General features: G+C 37.0%; 1 protein-coding gene across 17 annotated transcripts in view; it reads left to right on the plus strand.

Annotated features, from left to right (window-relative positions):
• Positions 1-21,010, plus strand: part of R3HCC1L (R3H domain and coiled-coil containing 1 like) — a 101,878-nt gene that overhangs the window by 43,275 nt on the left and 37,593 nt on the right. For 4 of the 17 annotated variants that reach the window (XM_065521241.1, XM_074002394.1, XM_074002390.1 and 1 more), the window contains exons 3-4: positions 7,406-7,502; positions 8,878-8,969. The exons of 7 other annotated variants lie outside the window; for them this stretch is intronic. Coding sequence is in view for 2 of the 10 variants with exons in the window: in XM_065521236.1 (XP_065377308.1) it covers positions 17,999-18,110 (112 nt within the window). In the remaining 8 variants the exon portion in view is untranslated. Of the gene's footprint in view, positions 1-7,405; positions 7,503-8,877; positions 8,970-17,998; positions 18,111-21,010 lie in introns of all 17 variants that reach the window. 6 more of the 17 variants (XR_012418048.1, XM_065521236.1, XM_065521238.1 and 3 more) reach the window with 2 other exon arrangements.

Here is a 21,010-nt window from a genome sequence, read left to right on the forward strand (position 1 = left end):
TCAGAGGGAATGCTTCCAGTTTTTGCCCATTCAGTATGATATTGGCTGTGGGTTTGTCATAAATAGCTCTTATTATTTTGAGATACATTTCATCGATACCTAATTTATTGAGAGTTTTTAACATGAAAGACTGTTGAATTTTGTTGAAGGCCTTTTCTGCATCTATTGAGATAATCATGTGGTTTTTGTCTTTGGTTCTGTTTATGTGATGGATTACGTTTATTGATTTGTGTATGTTGAACCAGCTTTGCATCCTAGGGATGAAGCCAACTTGATCTTGGTGGATAAGCTTTTTGATTTGCTGTTGGATTCGGTTTGCCAGTATTTTATTGAGGATTTTTGAATCAATGTTCATGAGGGATATTGGTCTAAAATTCTCTTTTTTTGTTGTGCCTCTGTCAGGCTTTGGTATCAGGATGATGCTGGCCTCATAAAATGAGTTAGGGAGGATTCCCTCTTTTTCTATTGATTGGAATAGTTTCAGAAGGAATGGTACCAGCTTCTGTTTGTACCTCTGGTAGAATTCAACTGTGAATCCTTCTGGTCCTGGACTTTTTTTAGTTGGTAGGCTATTAATTATTGCCTCAATTTCAGAGCCTGTTATTGGTCTATTCAGGGATTCAAATTCTTCCTGGTTTAGTCTTGGGAGGGTGTGTGTGTCCAGGAATTTATCCATTTCTTCTAGATTTTCTGGTTTATTTGCGTTGAGGTATGTATAGTATTCTCTGATAGTAGTTTGTATTTCTGTGAGATCAGTGATGATATCCCCTTTATCATTTTTTATTGCGTCTATTTGATTCTTCTCTTCTTCTTTATTAGTCTTGCTAGTGGTCTATCAATTTTGTTGACCTTTTCAAAAAACCAGCTCCTGGATTCATTGATTTTTTGAAGGGTTTTTGTGTCTGTATCTCCTTCAGTTCTGCTCTGATCTTAGTTATTTCTTGCCTTCTGCTAGTTTTTGAATTTGTTTTCTCTTGCTTCTCTAGTTCTTTTAATTGTGATGTTAGGGTGTCCATTTTAGATCTTTCCTGCGTTCTCTTGTGGGCATGTAGTGCTGTAAATTTCCCTCTACACACTGCTTTAAATGTGTCCCAGAGATTCTGGTATGTTGTGTCTTTGTTCTCATTGGTTTCAAAGAACATCTTTATTTCTGCCTTCATTTCGTTATTTAACCAGTAGTCATTCAGGAGCAGGTTGTTCAGTTTCCATGCAGTTGTGTGGTTTTGAGTGAGTTTCTTAATCCTGAGTTCTAATTTGATTGCACTGTGGTCTGAGAGACAATTTGTTGTGATTTCTGTTCTTTTAGATTTGCTGAGGAGTACTTTACTTCGAACTGTGTGTTCAGTTTTGGAACAAGTGTGACGTGGTATTGAGAAGAATGTATATTCTGTTGATTTTGGGTGGAGAGTTCTGTAGATGTCAGGTCTGCTTGGTGCAGAGCTGAGTTCAAGTCCTGGATATCCTTGTTAACCTTGTGTCTCGTTGATCTGTCTAATATTGACAGTGGGGTGTTAAAGTCTCTCATTATTGTGTGGGAGTCTAAGTCTTTTTGTAGGTCTCTAAGGACTTGCTTTATGAATCTGGGTGCTCCTGTATTGGGTGCATATATATTTAGGATAGTTAGCTCTTCTTGTTGAATTGGTCCCTTTACCATTATGTAATGGCCTTCTTTGTCTCTTTTGATCTTTGTTGGTTTAAAGTCTGTTTTATCAGAGATTATGATTGCAACCCTTGCTTTTTTTTTTTTTGCTTTCCATTTGCTTGGTAGATCTTCCTCCATCCCTTTATTTGGAGCCTGTATGTGTCTCTGCATGTGAGATGGGTCTCCTGAATATAGCACACTGATGGATCTTGAGTCTTTATCCAATTTGCCAGTCTGTGTCTTTTAATTGGGGCATTTAGCCCATTTACATTTAAGGTTAATATTGTTACGTGTGAATTTGATCCTGTCATTATGATGTTAGCTGGTTATTTTGCCCGTTAGTTGATGCAGTTTCTTCCTATCATTGATGGTCTTTACAATTTGGCATGTTTTTGCTATGGCTAGTACCGGTTGTTCCTTTCCATGTTTGGTGCTTCCTTTAGGAGGTCTGGTGGTGACAAAATCTCTCAGCATTTACTTGTCTGTAAAGGATTTTATTTCTCCTTCACTTATGAAGCTTAGTTTGGCTGGATATGAAATTCGGGGTTGAAAATTCTTTTAAGAATGTTGAATATTGGCCCCCACTGTCTTCTGGCTTGTAGAGTTTCTGCCGAGAGATCTGCTGTTAGTCTGACGGGCTTTCCTTTGTGGGTAACCCGACCTTACTCTCTGACTGCCCTTAACATTTTTTCCTTCATTTCAACCTTGGTGAATCTGACAATTATGTGTTTTGCAGTTGCTCTTCTCGAGGAATAATCTTTGTGGCGTTCTCTGTATTTCCTGAATTTGACTGTTGGCCTACCTTGCTAGGCTGGGGAAGTTCTCTTGGATAATATCCTGAAGAGTGTTTTCCAACTTGGTTCCATTCTCCCCGTCACTTTCAGATACACTAATCACATGTAGATTTGGTCTTTTCACATAGTCCCATATTTCTTGGAGCCTTTGTTCATTTCTTTTTATTCTTTTTTCTCTAAACTTCTCACTTCATTTCATTAATTCGATCTTCAATCACAGATACCCTTTCTTTCACTTGATCGAATTGGCTACTGAAGCTTGTGCATGCGTCACGTAGTTATCGTGCCATGGTTTTCAGCTCCATCGGGTCATTTAACGTCTTCTCTATGCTGTTTATTCTCCTTAGCCATTTGTCTAATCTTTTTTCAAGATTTTTAGCTTCCTTGCGATGGGTTTGAACATCCTCCTTTAGCTTGAAGAAGTTTGTTATTACCACTCTTCTGAAGCCTACTTCTGTCAGCTTGTCAAAGTTGTTATCCGTCCCGCTTTGTTCCATTGCTGGCGAGGAGCTGTGATCCTTTGGAGGAGAAGAGTCGCTCTGGTTTTTAGAATTTTCAGCTTTTCTGCTCTGGTTTCTCTCCATCTTTGTGGTTTTATCTACCTTTGCTCTTTGATGATAGTGACCTACAGATGGGGTTTTGGTGTGGATGTCCTTTTTGTTGATGTTGATGCTATTCCTTTCTATTTGTTAATTTTCCTTCTAACAGTCAGGGCCCTCAGCTGCAGGTCTGTTGGAGTTTGCTGGAGGTCCACTCCAGACCCTGTTTGCCTGGGTATCACCAGTGGAGGCTGTAGAACAGCAAATATTGCAGAACAGCAAATATTCCTGCCTGATCCTTCCTCTGGAAGCTCCGTCTCAGAGGGGCACCCTCTGAGTATGAGTATGAATATGAGGTGTCAGTTGGCCCCTACTGGGAGGTGTCTCCCAGTTAGGCTACACGGGGGTCAGGGACCCAATTGAGAAGGCAGTCTGTCCATTCTCACAGTTCAGACACTGTGCTGGGAGAACTTCTGCTGTCTTCAGAGCTGCCAGACAGGGACGTTAAGTCTGCAGAAGTTTCTGCTGCCTTTTGTTCATCTATGCCCTGCCCCCAGAGGTGGAGTCTACAGAGGCCTGCAAGCCTCCTTGTGCTGCAGTGGGCTCCATCCAGTTTGAGCTTCCTGGCCACTTTGTTTACCATTACTCTGCAATGGTGGATGCCCCTCCCCGAGCCAGGCTGCCGCCTGGCAGTTCAATCTCAGATGCACTAGCAGTGAGCAAGGCTCTGTGGGTGTGGGACTTGCTGAGCCAGGCGTGGGGTATAATCTCCTGGTGTGCCATTTGCTAAGATCATTGGAAAAGCGCAGTATTTGGGTGGCAGTGTCCCAGTTTTCCTGGTACAGTCTGTCACGGCTTCCCTTGGCTAGTAAAGGGAAATCCCCGGACCCCTTGCACTTCCCGGGTGAGACGACGCCCCACCCTGCTTCGGCTCGCCCTCCCTGGGCTGCGCCCACTGTCCAACCAGTCCCAGTGAGATGAACCAGGTACCTCAGTTGGGAATGCAGAAATCACCCATCTTCTGCATCAGTCACACTGGAAGCTGCAGACTGGAGCTGTTTCTATTTGGCCATCTTGGAATGGACCACAAGCCTGAACATTTTTTATTTCTTCTTCAGTTTAAAAGATATTTTCATGGATATAGATTTCTGCATTGAGAGTTTTTTCTTTCAGCACTTCAGTGGCATCTGGCTTTCATAGTTTCTGAAAGTTCTTATCCTGTTCCATTGTATTATGTCTTTTTTTTTTTTTTTTTTTTTAAACTCTGGCAGCCTTCAAAGTTTTCTCTTTATCTTTGATTTTTTTCCCCATCAGTTTGAATATGATGTGTCTAATTGTGAATTTTTGTTGTTGTTATTGTTTGTTTATTTGATGCTACCTCGTGTTCTCTGAGCTTTTTGGATTCTTTTGTATTAATTTTGAAAAACTTTGGTTATCTCTTTATATTTTGTTTCTGTCTTACTGTCTTTCTAGAATTCCAGTTACACATATGTTAGAGTATTTGATATCGTCCCATAGCACTTGGATGTTCTCTTCTCTGTTTTTCATTCTCTTGTTATGTTTTTTTGGGGTAGTTTCTGTTGGTCTTTACTGATTCTATGACTGTCTTGGTCTTCTGATAAGGTTGTTGAAAGCTTTCATCTCTGTTACTATATTTTTATTTCTAGCATTTCCATTTGATTTCTTCTTACTGTTTCCTTCCCTGTGCTTAAATTACACATCTGTGTATGCATGTTATCTACATATTTTGTTAGAGCATTTAACCTATAAATTCTGTGTTTGATAGTTCTAACATGATGGTTGTGTCCAAATCTGGTTCTATTGATTGTTTTGTCTCTTGCCAGTGTGGTTTTGTGTTTTGTTTTTTTTCTTTGCTTCTTTTCTGTTTTTTTTTTTTTTTTTTTTGGTTGAAATCTGGACATTTTGTGTAGAGAGCCAGTTAAATAGTATTTATGCCTGGAAATGGACATGCTTTGTCTTTTCCTGAGACGTGTGTGTATGTGTATGTGTGTATGTGTGTGTGTATAGTGGGAAGGAGTGTTGGGGGATTGTTATTGCTAGGTTACCTTTAATTTACCACAGGCTTCAAGTTTCTCTAGCATTACTTCGTGTTTAGGGTAGGATTTAGTTTGCCAGAGAGTTTTTCTTAATGTCTGCTCTACCCTCAGCTTTAGGTCTTCCCTTTGAACTTGCATCTCAGAGAAGGTATTTCTCCATGCTTTAGCTCTTTGCTCACGAACAGTCATTCGCTACATAACAATGTTTTGGCCAACAGCAGACTGCATATATGATGATGGTCCCCTAAGATTATAATACCATATTTTAACTGTACCTTTCTATATTTAGATAAACAAAATACTTACCATTGTGTTACAGTTGCCTGCAGTATTCAGTACAGTAACATGCTGTAGAGTTTAGTAGCCTAAGACCAATACTATACTATACTGTATAGTCTAGGTGTGTACCAGGCTATACTGTCTTTGTCTGTGTAAGTATACTCTGTGATGTTCTCACAATGAAATCACCTAATGATGCATTTCTCAGACCATATCCCTGTCATTACGTGACACCTGACTGTAGTACATTGCTGTTACATGTTGTTTGAGACTTACTAGCCTGCTTTTGATGGGAGATGGGGAGGACATTTTGTGTTGGATTTTTCTAGTCTCAGTTTTAGCTAGATGTTTCCATTTTCTCTGGGTCTCAGGTATGGGGCTTTTTCAAAGATCCTGCCCCTTCTTTAAGTGGGGTAGAGGGTTTTTTTGTTTCGTTTGCTTCCCCTAGCTGCAGGTCCACATTTGGCTTGCAGTAATTAAAAAAATTTGTTTAACCAAGTTCTTGTTGGCTTGTATGGTGTCCGGTGTTTACTATAGGTAAAGTAGTGCTCATGTCCCATCTCTTCCTTCGAAATCCTGTCTGTCTTTAGATTTTAGATCGGTTACTTAGATTTAAAGTTACCTTTTGTGCTGGGTTCAAGAAAATTTGTGATTTTGCACAGCATCCATCTTTTACTTTGTTTTAAGGGTGAAAATGACATACTTTCTACCTTTCTACATCCTAAGCAGAATCTAGAAGTCCCATTTATTTCTTGAGGATGTCTATTGATATGAGATATTTGATGGTTAAAATATCTTTTAAATCTGTTCCTTTCAATTTTTTCCTCCAAATTTTTATTTTTGTTTGCTCATTTATTCAATATAAAAACGTCAAGTCTGTGCTATGTGTCTAGGCACTGTGCTCAGTGTTGGGGGATATAAGGATGGGCAAGTACCCATAATAATCCCTTTTCTAATGAGCATGTAGTTTAATGAGGAAGACTGGATAATTAAAGAAGTAATTATACTAAAGTAATGGTAAGAGCTGTAATAGGAGAAGTATGCGGAAGGAGGCACCCAGTCTTACCTAGAATGATTAGGTAAGGCTTCTCAGAGAAAGAACTGTGATGTAGACATAAAGGTTATGTAGGAATGAGGTTAAAGATGGCTGGGAGGCTGTGGGGAAGCAGAGTACATGGGGAAGGAAGAGATTATCCAGTAGCTAAGATGCAAAACAAATCCACAGAACCAACATGAAGAGTTTGAGAATCTGGAAGAAGAGCTATGTGGCTATAAAGCATATGAAGACAGAAGTGACAAAAGGTAAGACTGGAGAAATTGATTGGAGCCAGGTTAGAAAGAAGAGTCTTCTAAGCCATGTTAAGTTGATTTTATCATGAAAACGATGGCAAGTCATTGAAAGACTTTAGGGAGGGTGACATCTGAGTAGCTAATGGTTTTGAAAAAGTCATTTTGGATGGAAGGTGAGGAGTGAATGGAAAGAAGCAAAGCAGTTACCAAGACTAGTTAGTTAGGTTGCCTCAGTAATCCAGGCATTTGCATGTGTTGTTTTAACTTGGAGTAGTGGCATTAGAGATAGGGACAACTAGGCAAATTAAAGAGTTACTCAGATGTGAAGATCAGTGGAACTTTTCCATTGATTGAATACAGAGAGTGAGGAAGAAGGAAGACTTGGGATGTATCCAGTAAAAATCTTGGTATGTTTCTGAAGAACCTCCAAGTTTCCTTCCTTCTTTCAGAGGGAGAGTAGAAGAAATGACCCCTTTTTACTTTAATAATTCTCTTTTATGTATGGCCCAAAATTCATTGAGGCCATGGAGGTAAGTCAGAAAAAGGGAAAAGGAAAAAAATATGTAAATAATATGTAAGTCATGGTAAATGAACTTCTCTTGCCTGATTGTCTTTGAGTGTTGAGAAAAACAGGACAGTTTGGTTCCTTCAGTTTTGATGTTTAGCCTATGGGTATATAAACAAAATCTGCAAACCTTGCTCTTTTGGAACAAAAATAGCATACAATTGATCTTCTCAAATAGCTGTTCCGTGTAGAGAGACATTTAACTATATTTAATCATGTAATTTCCTTGTTTTTTCCAGATGGTTTTACTCAGCATTTGGTGTGGTGGATCTTACATAAACCTTTAAAACTTACATTAGAGTGTTCAAGTCTTCTGAGACTCCAGAGTCACCTAAGGTAGTGATAATTACCACTAATAGCTGTGACAAGTTTTATACAGAGCATTGCTGTGGGTGCCAATAGTGTTTTTCATGGCAGTGGAGGGGCACAGTATGGTTTTCAGAAAAAGGATGTTAGTAATAAACAGCTCTCATATGATTCAAGATTTCAGTGGTTAAGGTGGGAAAGTAGGTGTGGCGCTTATGGAGGCGATCAGTTTTCCTTCTCAGAATGATGGATGTAGTTAAAAGCAAGTATGGTGTATTATTACAATGTTAGAGTTAGGCAGTTACGATTTAGAAAATTTTTTGCTTTGTTGAGGGTATACTGTGGGATAGAGTTGTGAGTAGCTAAATAACTCAGGTATTAGTTAAAGCTGGGTGTGTATTCTGATTTCTATACTTACTAGCTAGGTGTACAACCTTGAGTCTTCATTTATTTGTCTGTAAAATGGTAATAATAATTATATACACCTTGAAGAGTTGTTACAAAGGTTAAATGAGATGATGTATACAAGCACTTAACCCAGTGCTTTGTTCATTGACTTATTTGATAGGGTACAAGTTTAAATTATATTGCCGTGTACAGTTTGTTAAATCCAACATGCTACAGATTGAGTAGCCCTTATCTGAAATGCTTGGTACCAGAAGTGTTTTTGATTTTGATTTTTTTGTTTGTTTTTGAATATTTGCATTATATTTAACAGTTGAACATCCCTAACCTGAAAATCTGAAATCTGGAATGCTCCAATGTGCATTTCCTTTGAGTGTCGTGTCAGTGCTCGGAAAGTTTTGGACTTTGGAGCATTTTGGATTGCAGATTTTCACATTAGGGCATATCAACCCATATAAGGTGTTTATAATCTAAGAAACAGTCATAATCTTAGGTCTCTTAAACATTTCTCATAATTGGATTATGTTTACATATTTCCCATCTGTAAAAAGGGCTAGTAATGTAAAAATACAGAGTATCATTTCTTTGATGGTGGCAGGAAATTATGGTTTACAAGAATGAAGTAGGTGTTGGATGGGGGGCTTAAATATGGCTCTGGTTTAATTTTGCTGTTATCATTAGTTTGCACATAAGGTCTCTTTCTATAAATAGATATGTATCATATATACAAATTGAGAAAGGTTTGCTTCAGTAGGAAAATAGCTAGTGAGTTGAGTCAAAGAGATAAGATATAACAAATCTTTTTTTTTTTTTTTTTTTTTTTTAAAGAGATAAGGTCTTGTTCTGTTGCCCAGGATGGAGTGCATTAGCATGGTCTTAGTTCAGTGTAACCTCAAACTCCTGGGCTTAGGTGATCCTCCTACCTCAACCTCCTAAGTAGCTAGGACTACAGATGTGCACCACCATACCCAGCTAATTAAAAAAATTTTTTTTGGTACAGATAGAGTCTCGGTATGTTGCCCAGGCTGGTCTCAAACTTCTGAACTTAAGTGATCCTCCCACCTTGGCCTCCCAGAAGTTCTGGGGTTACAGGTAGGAGCCACTGTACCTGGCCAAAGGAATTCTTAATGTTGTTCAAGAATGCACATACCTTTTATGCACACACACACAGAATCTCAAATTAAGGAGAAACATCTGAATTGATACTGCTTTGTGCCAGGCACATTTGCTTTTGCGCTCATTTATTTACCAAACATCTTATTGAATGCCATATGTGCCAGGAATGGTGCTGGGTATTGAGAAACTAAAAATGGTAAGGTATTTCTTGCTTTCAAGGAGCTGTAGGTATGATTGTTAGTCAGACAAGCTTACAGTTTGGTATGGCAGCAGAGAGCTTAGAATACCAAGCCCACATTTACTCAAGGAATGTTTATTGAAAGCTAAAATATACAAGTATTCGGTAGGCATTCAGAGATCATTTAGAACTACATCTCAAAAGGAACAGCCCTAAGTCATCCTTGGTAAGTAAGTCTTCAAATGGCAATGGAGAGTCCTGTGTCTGGATCCACTATAGGATAGGCTCAGCGTAATGCTAAATAAGGCTAGACCCTGGAAAACTTCCTTATCAGCTTTGTTGACCGATTGGTGTTCCTTTGGCTTTTCATTTCTCTGCCTCAGTTATATCTTTCAGAGTAGCTTTTGGAGAGGTGAAAGGAGGCAATTATAGGGCTTCTCATCTCCTAGACATCAAGTAATTGATATAGTTATTTCTGTATTTTTTTCCCATAAGATTGTTAAAGATATTTAAGTGGGGAGTACTAACCACACTGATACATTCATATTGCCACAGGCATTTATGAGCACAAACATTGGACTCAGAGTATCTGGGTTAGGATCTAGATAATCCTCTGCCATATTCTAGTCCCTTGGCCTTGGGGGACACAATTTAATACCCTCGTTGCCTCAGTTTTCTCATTTGTCGAATTGGACTAGTAATAATTCCACTTCATAGGGTTGTTGGGAGAATCAAATGAAATGCTACTATTTTGAACATAAAATAGTCAAGTGAGTTATTTGTCAGGTGAGCAAGTAAGATCTGGTAAGTGGCCAAAATAAATATAAAGGTTGTGTTTTTAAGTTCATATACTTTGCTCAATTAGGAAACACCTCAGATCCTTATTTAGAAGCCTTTTATTGTTACTTTGTATGTAATTTAGACACTCTGGAATTTGTAGTGCCCTTTAGGTTGAGAGAAATAGAAATGCCTAGAGTAGCAAAAAGTGAGAGATGGCAAAGAGAAAGAAACAATAAAAATCAGGTACTCTACTGAAAAAAAAAAATAGTGATCTGGAGGTTGTAGTACAGCTGTGCATTACATGTGGGGTGAGGACAGCCTTTCACAATGAAGAAGGCCTTGAGTCATCACCTTATACATGGCACAGTTTGGCGGTTTGAACAGAACTGTTTGACTTCTCATTCTGCTTTCTACTAGTGATTGAATTTCTTGAATGCCTTTTAGTAAGGTCTATCTATGTAAGGTCTCTCAATAACGAGTGTCTACCCGGGTTAAAAACTTATTTCTCTTTAGTCCAGATACGTTAAAGAGAAGACCTATAAAGTAATTTCTTTCACTATAGACTTTAATTTTAGAAATTACTGTCTTATTATGTCAACTTAAATTGTAATATATATTTTGTGTAACCTGGTTTGAATAGAAGTAAAAATGAATCCCCAAGCAGATATAGGAATTATTTTGTGTTTTCAAGTGTGAAATATATCATTGTATTATAATAACTAGTGCAACTGCATTTACGGAAGAATGCATTAAGAAAACTACAGCAGAATCAGTTGTGGTTCATTAGCAGATTTTATAGTTTTTAAAATATGAAGCCATTTCTCTGCTGTCCCAGTATAATTTTTTATGTTATTATATTGCACGCAAGTGCCTCTGTGCTGTGTTTGTATTGAATCTCTTTTAAAGTGAAGCTCCCATGCCAAGAGAAGGACGTTTCTTGGTTTCTTGATTGCAAATGCAGTTGACTCTCAGTATCCCTGGAGAATGGGTTCTGAGACTTTCCTTGGAAACCGCAGTTTGAGGATGTTCAAGTCTCTGATATAAAATGGCAGTATTTGTATATGACCTATGTTCATCCTCCTTTTTACTTTATATCATCTCTAGATTACTTATAATACCTAATACAATATAAATGCTAGGTAAATATTTGTTAGACTCTATTGTTTAGGGAATAATAACAAGGAAAATCTATACATGTTCAGTACATGTACAGATTTTTTTAACTGAATATTTTTTAACATGTAATTAAAATATTTTTACATGAATTTTTTAACATGTAAAATTTTTTTAACTGAATGTTTTCCATCTGTGAGTTGGTTGAATCCATAGATATGGATCCCACGGATATGGAGGGCCAGTTGTACTGTACTTGTGATTGACATTGGAACTGGGAAGACCTTGAAAGTGTGGAAAGGATTGGGTATATTTTTAATTTTATTATTTTATTATTCTGATTTTATACTGCCAAAGAATCTTCCAATTTTTTACTCATGTTTTCCCTTTTCCTTGCTCTACAACCAGAATTACAAATTACTTGAAACAGAAAATGTTTTCTATGCCTGTTGTATGCATTTCTGACATTGAATATACTGTTTAGAAAGTATTTTAAAACTTTTGTTCAGGTGAAATCAACTTAGTGAATAAATTGATTTTAAATTATAAGAATTTTAAAAGCCTTAAATTGTAAAAGGTGAAGAAGAATTCTAGATTAAAAGTAAGAGTAGTGCCTACATTAAGGGTAAGTATTGTATGGACTTTTTTATTATTATACTTTAAGTTCTATGGTACATGTACACAACCTGCAGGTTTGATACATAGGTATATGCATGTGCTATGTTGGTTTGCTGCACCCATCAACTCATCATTTACATTAGGTATTTCTCCTAATGCTATCCCTCCCCAAGCCCCCGACCCCCTGACAGGCCCTGGTGTGTGATGTTCCCCGCTGTGCGTCCAAGTGATGTCATTGTTCAGTTCCTACCTGTGAGTGAGAACATGTGGTGTTTGGTTTTCTGTCCTTGTGATAGTTTGCTGAGAATGATGGTTTCCAGCCATCCTTTTCCCTGCGAAGGACATTAACTCATCCTTTTTTTCAGCTGCATAGTATTCCATGGTATATATGTGCCACATTCTCTTAATCCAGTCTGTCATTGATGGACATTTGGGTTGGTTCCAAGTCTTTGCTATTGTGAATAGTGCTGCAATAAACATATGTGTGCATGTGTCTTTATAGTAGCATGATTTATAGTCCTTTGGGTATATACCCAGTAATGGGATTGCTGGGGCAAATGGTAATTCTAGTTCTAGATCCTTGAGGAATCGCCACACTGTCTTCCACAATGGTTAAACCAATTTACGCTCCCACCAACAGTGTAAAAGTGTTCCTATTTCTCCACATCCTCCCCAGCATCTATTGTTTCCTGACTTTTTAATGATTGCCATTCTAACTGGTGTGAGATGGTATCTCATTGTGGTTTTGATTTGCATTTCTGTGATGACCAGTGATGATGAGCATTTTTTCATGTGTCTGTTGGCTGCATAGATGTCTTCTTTTGAGAAATGTCTGTTCATATCATTTGCCCACTTTTTGATGGGGTTGTTTCTTTCTTGTAAATTTGTTTGAGTTCTTCGTAGATTCTGGATATTAGCCCTTTGTCAGATGGGTAGATTGCAAAAATTTTCTCCCATTCTGTAGGTTGCCTGTTCACTGTGATGGTAGTTTCTTTTGCCGTGCAGAAGCTCTTTAGTTTAATCAGATCCCATTTGTCTATTTGGGCTTTTGTTGCCATTGCTGGTGTTTTAGTCAGGAAGTCCTTGCCCATGCATATGTCCTGAATGGTATTGCCTAGGTTTTCTCCTAGGGTTTTTATGGTTTTAGGTCTAACATTTAAGTCTTTAATCCATCTTGCATCAATTTTTGTATAAGGTGTAAGGTAAGGACGGAGTCTCACTGTATTACCCAGGCTCAAGTGCAGTGGCACGATCTCGGCTCACTGCAGCCTCTGCCTTGCGGGTTCAAGCAATTCTCCTGATTCAGCCTTCCAAGTAGCTGGGATTACAGGTGCCCGCCACTATGCCCGGCTAATTTTTGTACTTTCAGTAGAAATGGGGTTTCACCACGTTGGCCAGGCTGGCCTTGAACTCCTGACCTCAGGTGATCCATCCATCTTGGCTTCCCAAACTGCTGGGATTACAGGTGTGAGCTACTGCGCCCAGCCTGGACTTTTTTTTTTTAAGTCACGTATATGTATGAGTCTGTTTACTGTGTTATTATATGAAATGCTTTTCTTACTATGGAATGCAGGAAAAAAATTGGAAAAACTGGCTTAGGAACCTGTGCTTTTAGGTAAGTCTTACAAAGCTTAAGAAAAGAAGGTCTTGGAAATAATATAGAGCAGAAATTAAAAAAATAGAAAATAGGAAAATAATAGAAAAAATTAAAGAAACTAATAGTTTGGCATTTTGAAAAGACCATAAGATCAGTAAAATTGACAAACCCTTAGCTAGGCTAAGGAAAGAGAGAGTAGCCTCAACTAAAAGTCAGAAATGAAAAAGGAGACATTGCAACTGATGCCACAGAAATACAAAGGATCATAAATGACTATTATGAACAATTATATGCCAACATATTGGCTAACCTGAAAGAAACTGATAGATTTCTAGAAACTTACCAAGACTGAATAATGAAGAAATAGAAAATCTGAGCAGACCCATAAGCAGTAAGGAAATTCCATTAGTAATAAAAAATCTCCTAGCAAAGAAAAGCCCAGGACCACATAGCTTCATTGGGGAATTCTACCAGACATTTAAAGGAGAATTGACACCAATTCTTCTTAAATTCTTCCAAAAAAATGGAAGAGGAAGGAACACTTCCAGACTCATTTAATGAGGTCAGCATTACCCTGATACCAAAGCCAGAGATACTATAAGAAAACTACAGGCCAATATCTCTAATGAATATTGTAAAAATCTCCAGCAAAATACTAGCAAGATGAATTCAGTAACACATTAAAAGGATCTTACACTATGACCAAGTGGAATTTATCTCTGGGATGCAAGGATGGCTCAACATATGAAACTCAATAAATATAGATTATATACCATATTAACAATTGAGGACAAAAATCACATCATTTCAATTGATTCAGTAAAAGCATTGACAAAACATAACTTTTTATGATAAAAACACTCAACGGTCTAGAAATAGAAGGAAATTATCTCAACATAGTAAAGGTAATATGTGAAAAGCTCACAGCTAACATAATCATTAGTGAAAAATGAAGTTTTTCCTCTAAGATCAGGAACAAGGCAAGAATGCCCACTCATCACTTTCTTCAACATTGTAATAGAAATCCTAGCTAGAGCAGTTAGACGAGAAAAATAAATAAAAAGCATCCAAATTGGAAAGGAGGAAGTAAGGTTATCCCTAATCACAGATGACTTGGTTTTACATGTATAAAACCTTAAAGATTCTAAAAAAAAAAAAAAAAAAAAAAAAGCAAAACCTTTAAGAACTAATAAACAAATCCAGCCAAGTTGCAGGATACAAAGTCAACTCTCCAAAATCAGTTGTGTTTCTGTGCACTAACAATTAAGGAAATAATCTCATTTACAGTAGCATCACAAAGAATAAAATACATAAGAGTAAACTTAATCAGGGGGGAAAGACATACATTGAAAACTATAAAACATTGCTGAAATAAAGATACAAAAAAATGGAAAAACATACCTTTGATATTATTATGCTGAAACTAAAGCCAGACAAATGCTACTGGTTGAGCATCTCTACTCCAAAAATCCAAAATTCAGAATGCTCCAATGAGCATTTCCTTTGAGTATGACCTTTGAGCACTGTAAGCGCTCAAAAAGTTATGGATTTTGGAGCATTTTGGATTTAGGATTCTCGTATTAGGGCTGCTCAATCTGTACAAGAAGACCAATGTTCCTGATGAATATTGATGCAATATGTCGTGGATTGGAAGACTTAATATTGTTAAAATGTCCATACTGTCCAATCTACAAAGTCAGAACAATCTCTGGCAAAATCCTTATGGCGTTTTTTGCAGAAACAGATAAAACCATCCTAAAATTCATATGGACTCTCAAAGGAGCCTGAGTAGCCAAAGCAGTCTTGAGAAAGAAGAACAAAGCTGGAGGCCTCACACTTCCTGATTCCATAGCGTATTACAAAGCTATAGTAATCAAAACAGTGTGGTATTTGCATAAAAACAGGCATATAGACCAATGGCACAGACTAGAGAGCCCAGAAATAAACACATATAGTCAAATGATCTTTGATGAGCGTACCATGACTACACAATGGAAAAAAGGATAGTTTCTTCAGTAAATTGTGTTGGGAAAACTGGATATCCACATGCAAAAGAATGAGGTTTACCATATACAAAATTTAATTAAAAATGGATTAAATATAAGAACTGAGACTGTGAAAGTCCTAGAATAAAACAGGGGAAAAGCTTCATGATATTGGAATTATAAGTGGTTTCTTGATACGACATCAAAAGCACAAGTAGCAAAAGCAGCAAAAACATGTACATCCAACTTAAAAAACTAAAAAAGTAAAAAACATCCAACTTAAAAATCTTCTATGCAGCAAATAAACAATCATCAGAGTGTAAACACAGCCTAAGGAATAGGAGAAGATATTTGTAAACCATGTATTAGACAAGGGGTTAATATTGAGAATATGTAAAGAACTTGACAACTCATTAACAAATAATCTGAATAAAAAAATGGGCAGAACCCAAATAGAGATTTCTCCAAAGAAGATATGTGCATGACCAGCAGGCATGTGAAAAGATGCTCTATACAACTAATCATTAGGGAGATGCAAATCAAAACCACGATAAGATATTATCTCACACCTGTTAAGATGGCCACCATCAAAGAAGAAACAAATAATAACAAGTGTTGACAAGGATGTAGAGGAATTGGAACCCTTGCACAATGTTGGTGGAATTGTACAGTGACACAGCTCCTATGGAAAATGTATGGAAATTCTTCCTGAAATTAAAAATAGCACTATTATATAATCCAGCAGTCCCACTACTGGGTATATATTCAGAGGGAATGAGATTAGGATGTTAAAGATACATCTGCACTCCTATGTTCAGTGAAGCATTATTCACAGTAATCAAGATGTGGAACCTAAGTGTCCATCAGTGGATGAATGGATAAAGAAAATACAATATATACATAAAACAGAATATCATTCAACCTTATAAGGAAGAAATTCTTGTCATGCTGCCTCTGGTTGAACCTTCAGGACATTTTGCTAAGTGAAATAACCCAATCACAAAAAGATGAATACTTGCATAATTTCACTAATATGAGGTATCTAAAGGAATTAAACTCATAGAAACAGAAGCTAGAATGGTGGTTGCCAAGGAAACGAATTATTCAGTGAGTGTAGAGTTTCAGTCATGTAAGATGAAAAAGTGCTAGTGATCTGTCGTACAACAATGTGCATGTAGTTAAAATACTGTGCTATACACTTGAAAATTGTGAAGAGGTAAATTTATGGTTTTTTTTACTACAGAAAATGCACAAAAGGTCAATAAGCATACAAAACAAAATGTTATCAGTGGTTTTCTCTGGAATAAGAATACAGATTTTTAGTTTTTGCTTTTAGGTTTATTGTAAAGTCCTTTTGAATTAAAATACAAAAACAAACAAACCCTTTTTTTGTTAGCTTTATATTGTTAAAACTTTTCCTAAAAGTAGATTATACCTTCCATTGTAGACCTTTGAGCCATCTATTATTTTTAAAACTGTACCCTGTTAAACCCCATCTTGTTTGACTTGGAGACCTCATTCTTCAAGTAGCCTGTAGTGACCAAGTAAAATAACTTTGTATCTAGTTTCGTCATCAGAACACTAAGCACTGTATAAAAATTCATCAGTAAATATTAGCTGCTACATCCATAAAGTGAGCCAGTACTCTAAAACTGTATACTGGCTGTTGCTAAAGAAGCAGAGTTTGTTTAAATATGTGTTCCTTAGACTGAATTCAAATGACTGGAGAACTGATTTTGTCCAGGCTTTAATACTGAACTTTGCTAAGTCAAGAATAGCTTTTAAGGAAGATTTTGAATATGTGACCTTTATTTGTGTATAAATACTGAGTCTCAAGGTGCTTTAATTGACATGTGGTGAATAATAGAGGAGTGCAAAATACTATATTCTACTTAATACTACCCTTGCATTTCTAATAAAGGTATGACAAAGCAGGTATTGTTAGAATTTCTAATCTCATAGTTGCTCACTTTTTGTTCCAGGTTTTAAAATTTTTTTATCTATGCCTTTATTACAGTTAACCCATTTATCTCCCATTTACATCATCAGTTTTTACCTTCCTATTGGATTAGTCTTCCTCCCCTCATACTTGCTTCCTAGACTGTTCCAGTGGGATGTTTATCTCCCTAGTTCCATGAAGCATTCCAGTGTTACCAACAGCCCCATCTTGCTAATCCAGTAGAAACTCTGAGTTCGTCCTACTTGGTCTTCCAACAGCATTTATCTTATTTTATTTGTACTTATTTATGTGAGATAGGGTTGAAACCTCAACCTGCTGGATTCAGGTGTTCCACCACCTCAGCCTCCTGAGTAGCTGGGACTGTAAGGCACATGCTACCATTTCCAACTAAATTTTGTATTTTTTTGTAGAGAAAGGGTTTCTCCTCTCTTCCTTTCATATCTCATACCATCAGTCCATCAAGTTTTGTTAGCTTTGCTTTCAGATTCTATGATTAATCTGACCACTTCTTATGACCTTCTCTGCTACCACCCTAGACGTGCTGCAATAATTTCCTAACAGGTCTCCTTCCTTCTACTCTTGTTCCCCTGTACTCACATATTAGCTAGAATGATCTTTAGCAAAAGTAAGTCAGATCATGTTGAAACCTTCCAATAATTCCCCAGCACTCTGAAATAAAATCCAAAGCTCTTGACATAACCTACTAGCCACTACTCATTCTGTCCCTTAGCTCTCTTACTGACTTCTCCGCCCTTTTTTTTTCTCTTGAGACAGGCTCTCACTCTGTCATCCAGGCTGGAGTGCATTGGCACAATCTCAGCTCACTGCAACCTCCACCTCCCAGGTTCAAGCGATTCTCCTACCTCCCAAGTAGCTGGGATTACAGGTGTGTGCCACCATGTCCGACTAATTTTTCGTATTTTTAGTAGAGCAGAGGTTTCACCATGTTGGCCTGGCTGGCCTTGAACTCCTGACCTCAGGTGACCCACCCGCCTCGGCCTCCCAAAGTGCTGGGATTACAGATGCGAGCCACCATACCCAGCCTCTCCACCCCTTCCTGTTCTGCTGATACCACACTTGTTTTCCTGTTACTTCTTGTCCATGCCAAAATTGTCCTGCCTCAGAGCTTTTGCACGTGTTCATTCTTTTTCCTGGATTTCTCTTTTCCCTGATAATTTATGTGTCTCTCTGACTCAGTTTAAGCATCAGCTCAGGTGTTAACTCCTCAGAGTGGTCTTCCTCACTTTACAACATGGTCTTCCCTGTGTTTTCTGTATTTTCATCTCTGTTCCATTTTACTCTGTAGCCTTATACATTATAGGATATGTTTAAATGTTGATTGATTGTCTTCAGCAGTAAGCTCCATGAGGCCAGGAGCTTTGTTCATTACTGTGTTCCCAATGCCTGAGATGGGACTTGGCACATAGTAGTTAATAAATATTTGTGGAATGAATGAATATTTAGTGATACAAATAAATGATATTTATTTAGTGCCAAATGCAGTGTTATGGCATTGTAGATACAAAGACAAAAAGACACTAACTCTACACTGAAGAAGAGAGGCAGATGTGCAAACAACTAACTATAAAGCAATATGTTAATTGCTTTAATGAAAGTGTATGTATGTAAAGATGTGTGTATAGTGGAAACTTATAGGAAGGAGCTTAGACTATTAAGGAGAGTCAGTAATGAAGTTACAGAAAAGGTAACCTTTCACGTGAGACTTGAAGGATAAATAGGAGACTATCAGGCAGACATCCAACTGAGGAAATAGTATGCTTCAAACCACAGAGGTATGAGAGGTCAGCTGGGCATGTGTCTGGTACTACCAGAAGTTGGAATTGATGGAATATAAAGTCTGAAATTAGGAATAGCCAGAGATGAGACTGGGCAGATAAGAAGTTTTGGGAGTGGCAATAGAGCTAAATTATGTAGGATTGTATTTGCTATGCAAAAAAGCTTGTGTGTGAAAAACCACTGAAGAATTTTGAACAGAGAAATGAACAGGAGAATCTGATTGGTATTTTAGAAAGTCACCGGAAGCAGTGTAGAGGCAGATGAGTAGGACTTGGTAATTGATTGAAATATCAGGGGTAGTGACTTCCTGGGTTTTGGCTTGAACAACTGGGCTGACAGTGATACTGTTCACCAAACTATGAAGTTGGGGAGAGGAGAGCAGCGAATTTTTTTTTTTTTTTTTTTTTGAGAGGATGGCTAGAATTTAGAAGTATATAATTATCTTAGTGCTCAGAAATCTTATGGTTTACTTGTATCACTTAATATAATTTTTAATACTACACCTAATTACAAACATACTAAATTTGTCTTTAGGATACTTCCATTCCTTTACAAACGGACATATACACTGCTGAATGGAAGGACCAGGACATCTCTTAGTTTTGCCAGTTTGTAAGGAGACCAAAGAGAAGAGAGAATGCTCTTGGTAGTGTAGTGAAACCAAAGAAGTTCTTTTTTTAATATGCAAAGAAATGATTTGAAATTTAGGGCCTTCCACAGTTTCAAACATACATAAAAAGCCTTGATTTTCAGGGGAAAAAAAAATAACAAGTTGGGAAAAATGCTCCTAAATTTGTTGGAGCTGACTTTTACCTCTCAGATTGTTATCTAATTGGTTTTGTTTTCTGATTTATGGAACATGAGTAGACTTTACTTCTTTGGATCCTTTAAAAAAATCATTATGAACTAAAGTGTTTGTATGCAGATAAGCTTATCTGTACATTCGTGGTTTAGTTGATTTCTTGATTTGGTATGTTCCCATGCTGCTGAAGCCAACAAAACAGAAGGAGAAAAGCAGATTGTATTTGTCCTGTGGCATTAGGGATATGGCAAGATCTTAGACCAGTGCTAACCCATTAGCATTATTTAATGTGGACCACAAATGTGAACCACATAGGTGATTCTAAATTCTCTAGAAGCCACTTTAAAAAGTACAAAAGTAAACAAATGAAGTTAATTTTAATGTTTTATTTAAAGCAATATATCCAAAATAGTATCATTTCAACGTATAATGAGTATAAAAGGAATAGACAATTTGTATTTTTTTGTACAAAGTCTTTGAAATCCAAGTATATTTTATATGCACAGCACATCAGTTTAGACTAACTACACTTCAAGTGCTTGATAGCTACTTGTGACTAATTGGACAGTATAGTCCTAGATCATTCTTAAACTAAAAAGTAGAGGTTGCTCGGCATTCTGCAGCATTTGAGAGTATCTGTCCAACATGGAGTAATTTATGTGCTGCTTGTTACATTTTCCTGAGTGTATTAAAGAGTTTCTTCTTTTGTCCTGTCATCATTTTCCTGCTTACAGTAATTTTGTCCAATAAATATCTGCTTATCAATATTCATTGCCTTTGCTTTCTCTTACACGTTTATAGTAATGTCCTATTATGGCTAAAACAATAGCTTATCTTTAAATTTTAGTGATTTTGTTTTAATTACAAGAGTACTGCCTGTTCTTTTTGTAACACATTTAAACAATACTGTGGCATATGTTGTATAAAAAGATAATAATTCTTTATAATTCTTTTTCCTCTTTCAGTTCCTGCTCTCCCAGTTGTAATCAGTGTTAGCAGTTTAGATAATAGCTTTTTTTTTCCTCGTTAGGAATATACACTTAAGAGAAATTCTTGCTAATTGAGAAAATTAGTATTTGGAAAATACCTCTTAAAAGTAAACCTATTAAAAATGGAGACAAGATTTATTAGTTATTAATGAAAAAGATTTGTTAGGGACAGTATTCAGAAATGAAAACATTTTAGTA

This window comes from Macaca fascicularis, chromosome 9, assembly GCF_037993035.2.
Source record: "Macaca fascicularis isolate 582-1 chromosome 9, T2T-MFA8v1.1".
Taxonomy (NCBI): domain Eukaryota; kingdom Metazoa; phylum Chordata; class Mammalia; order Primates; family Cercopithecidae; genus Macaca; species Macaca fascicularis.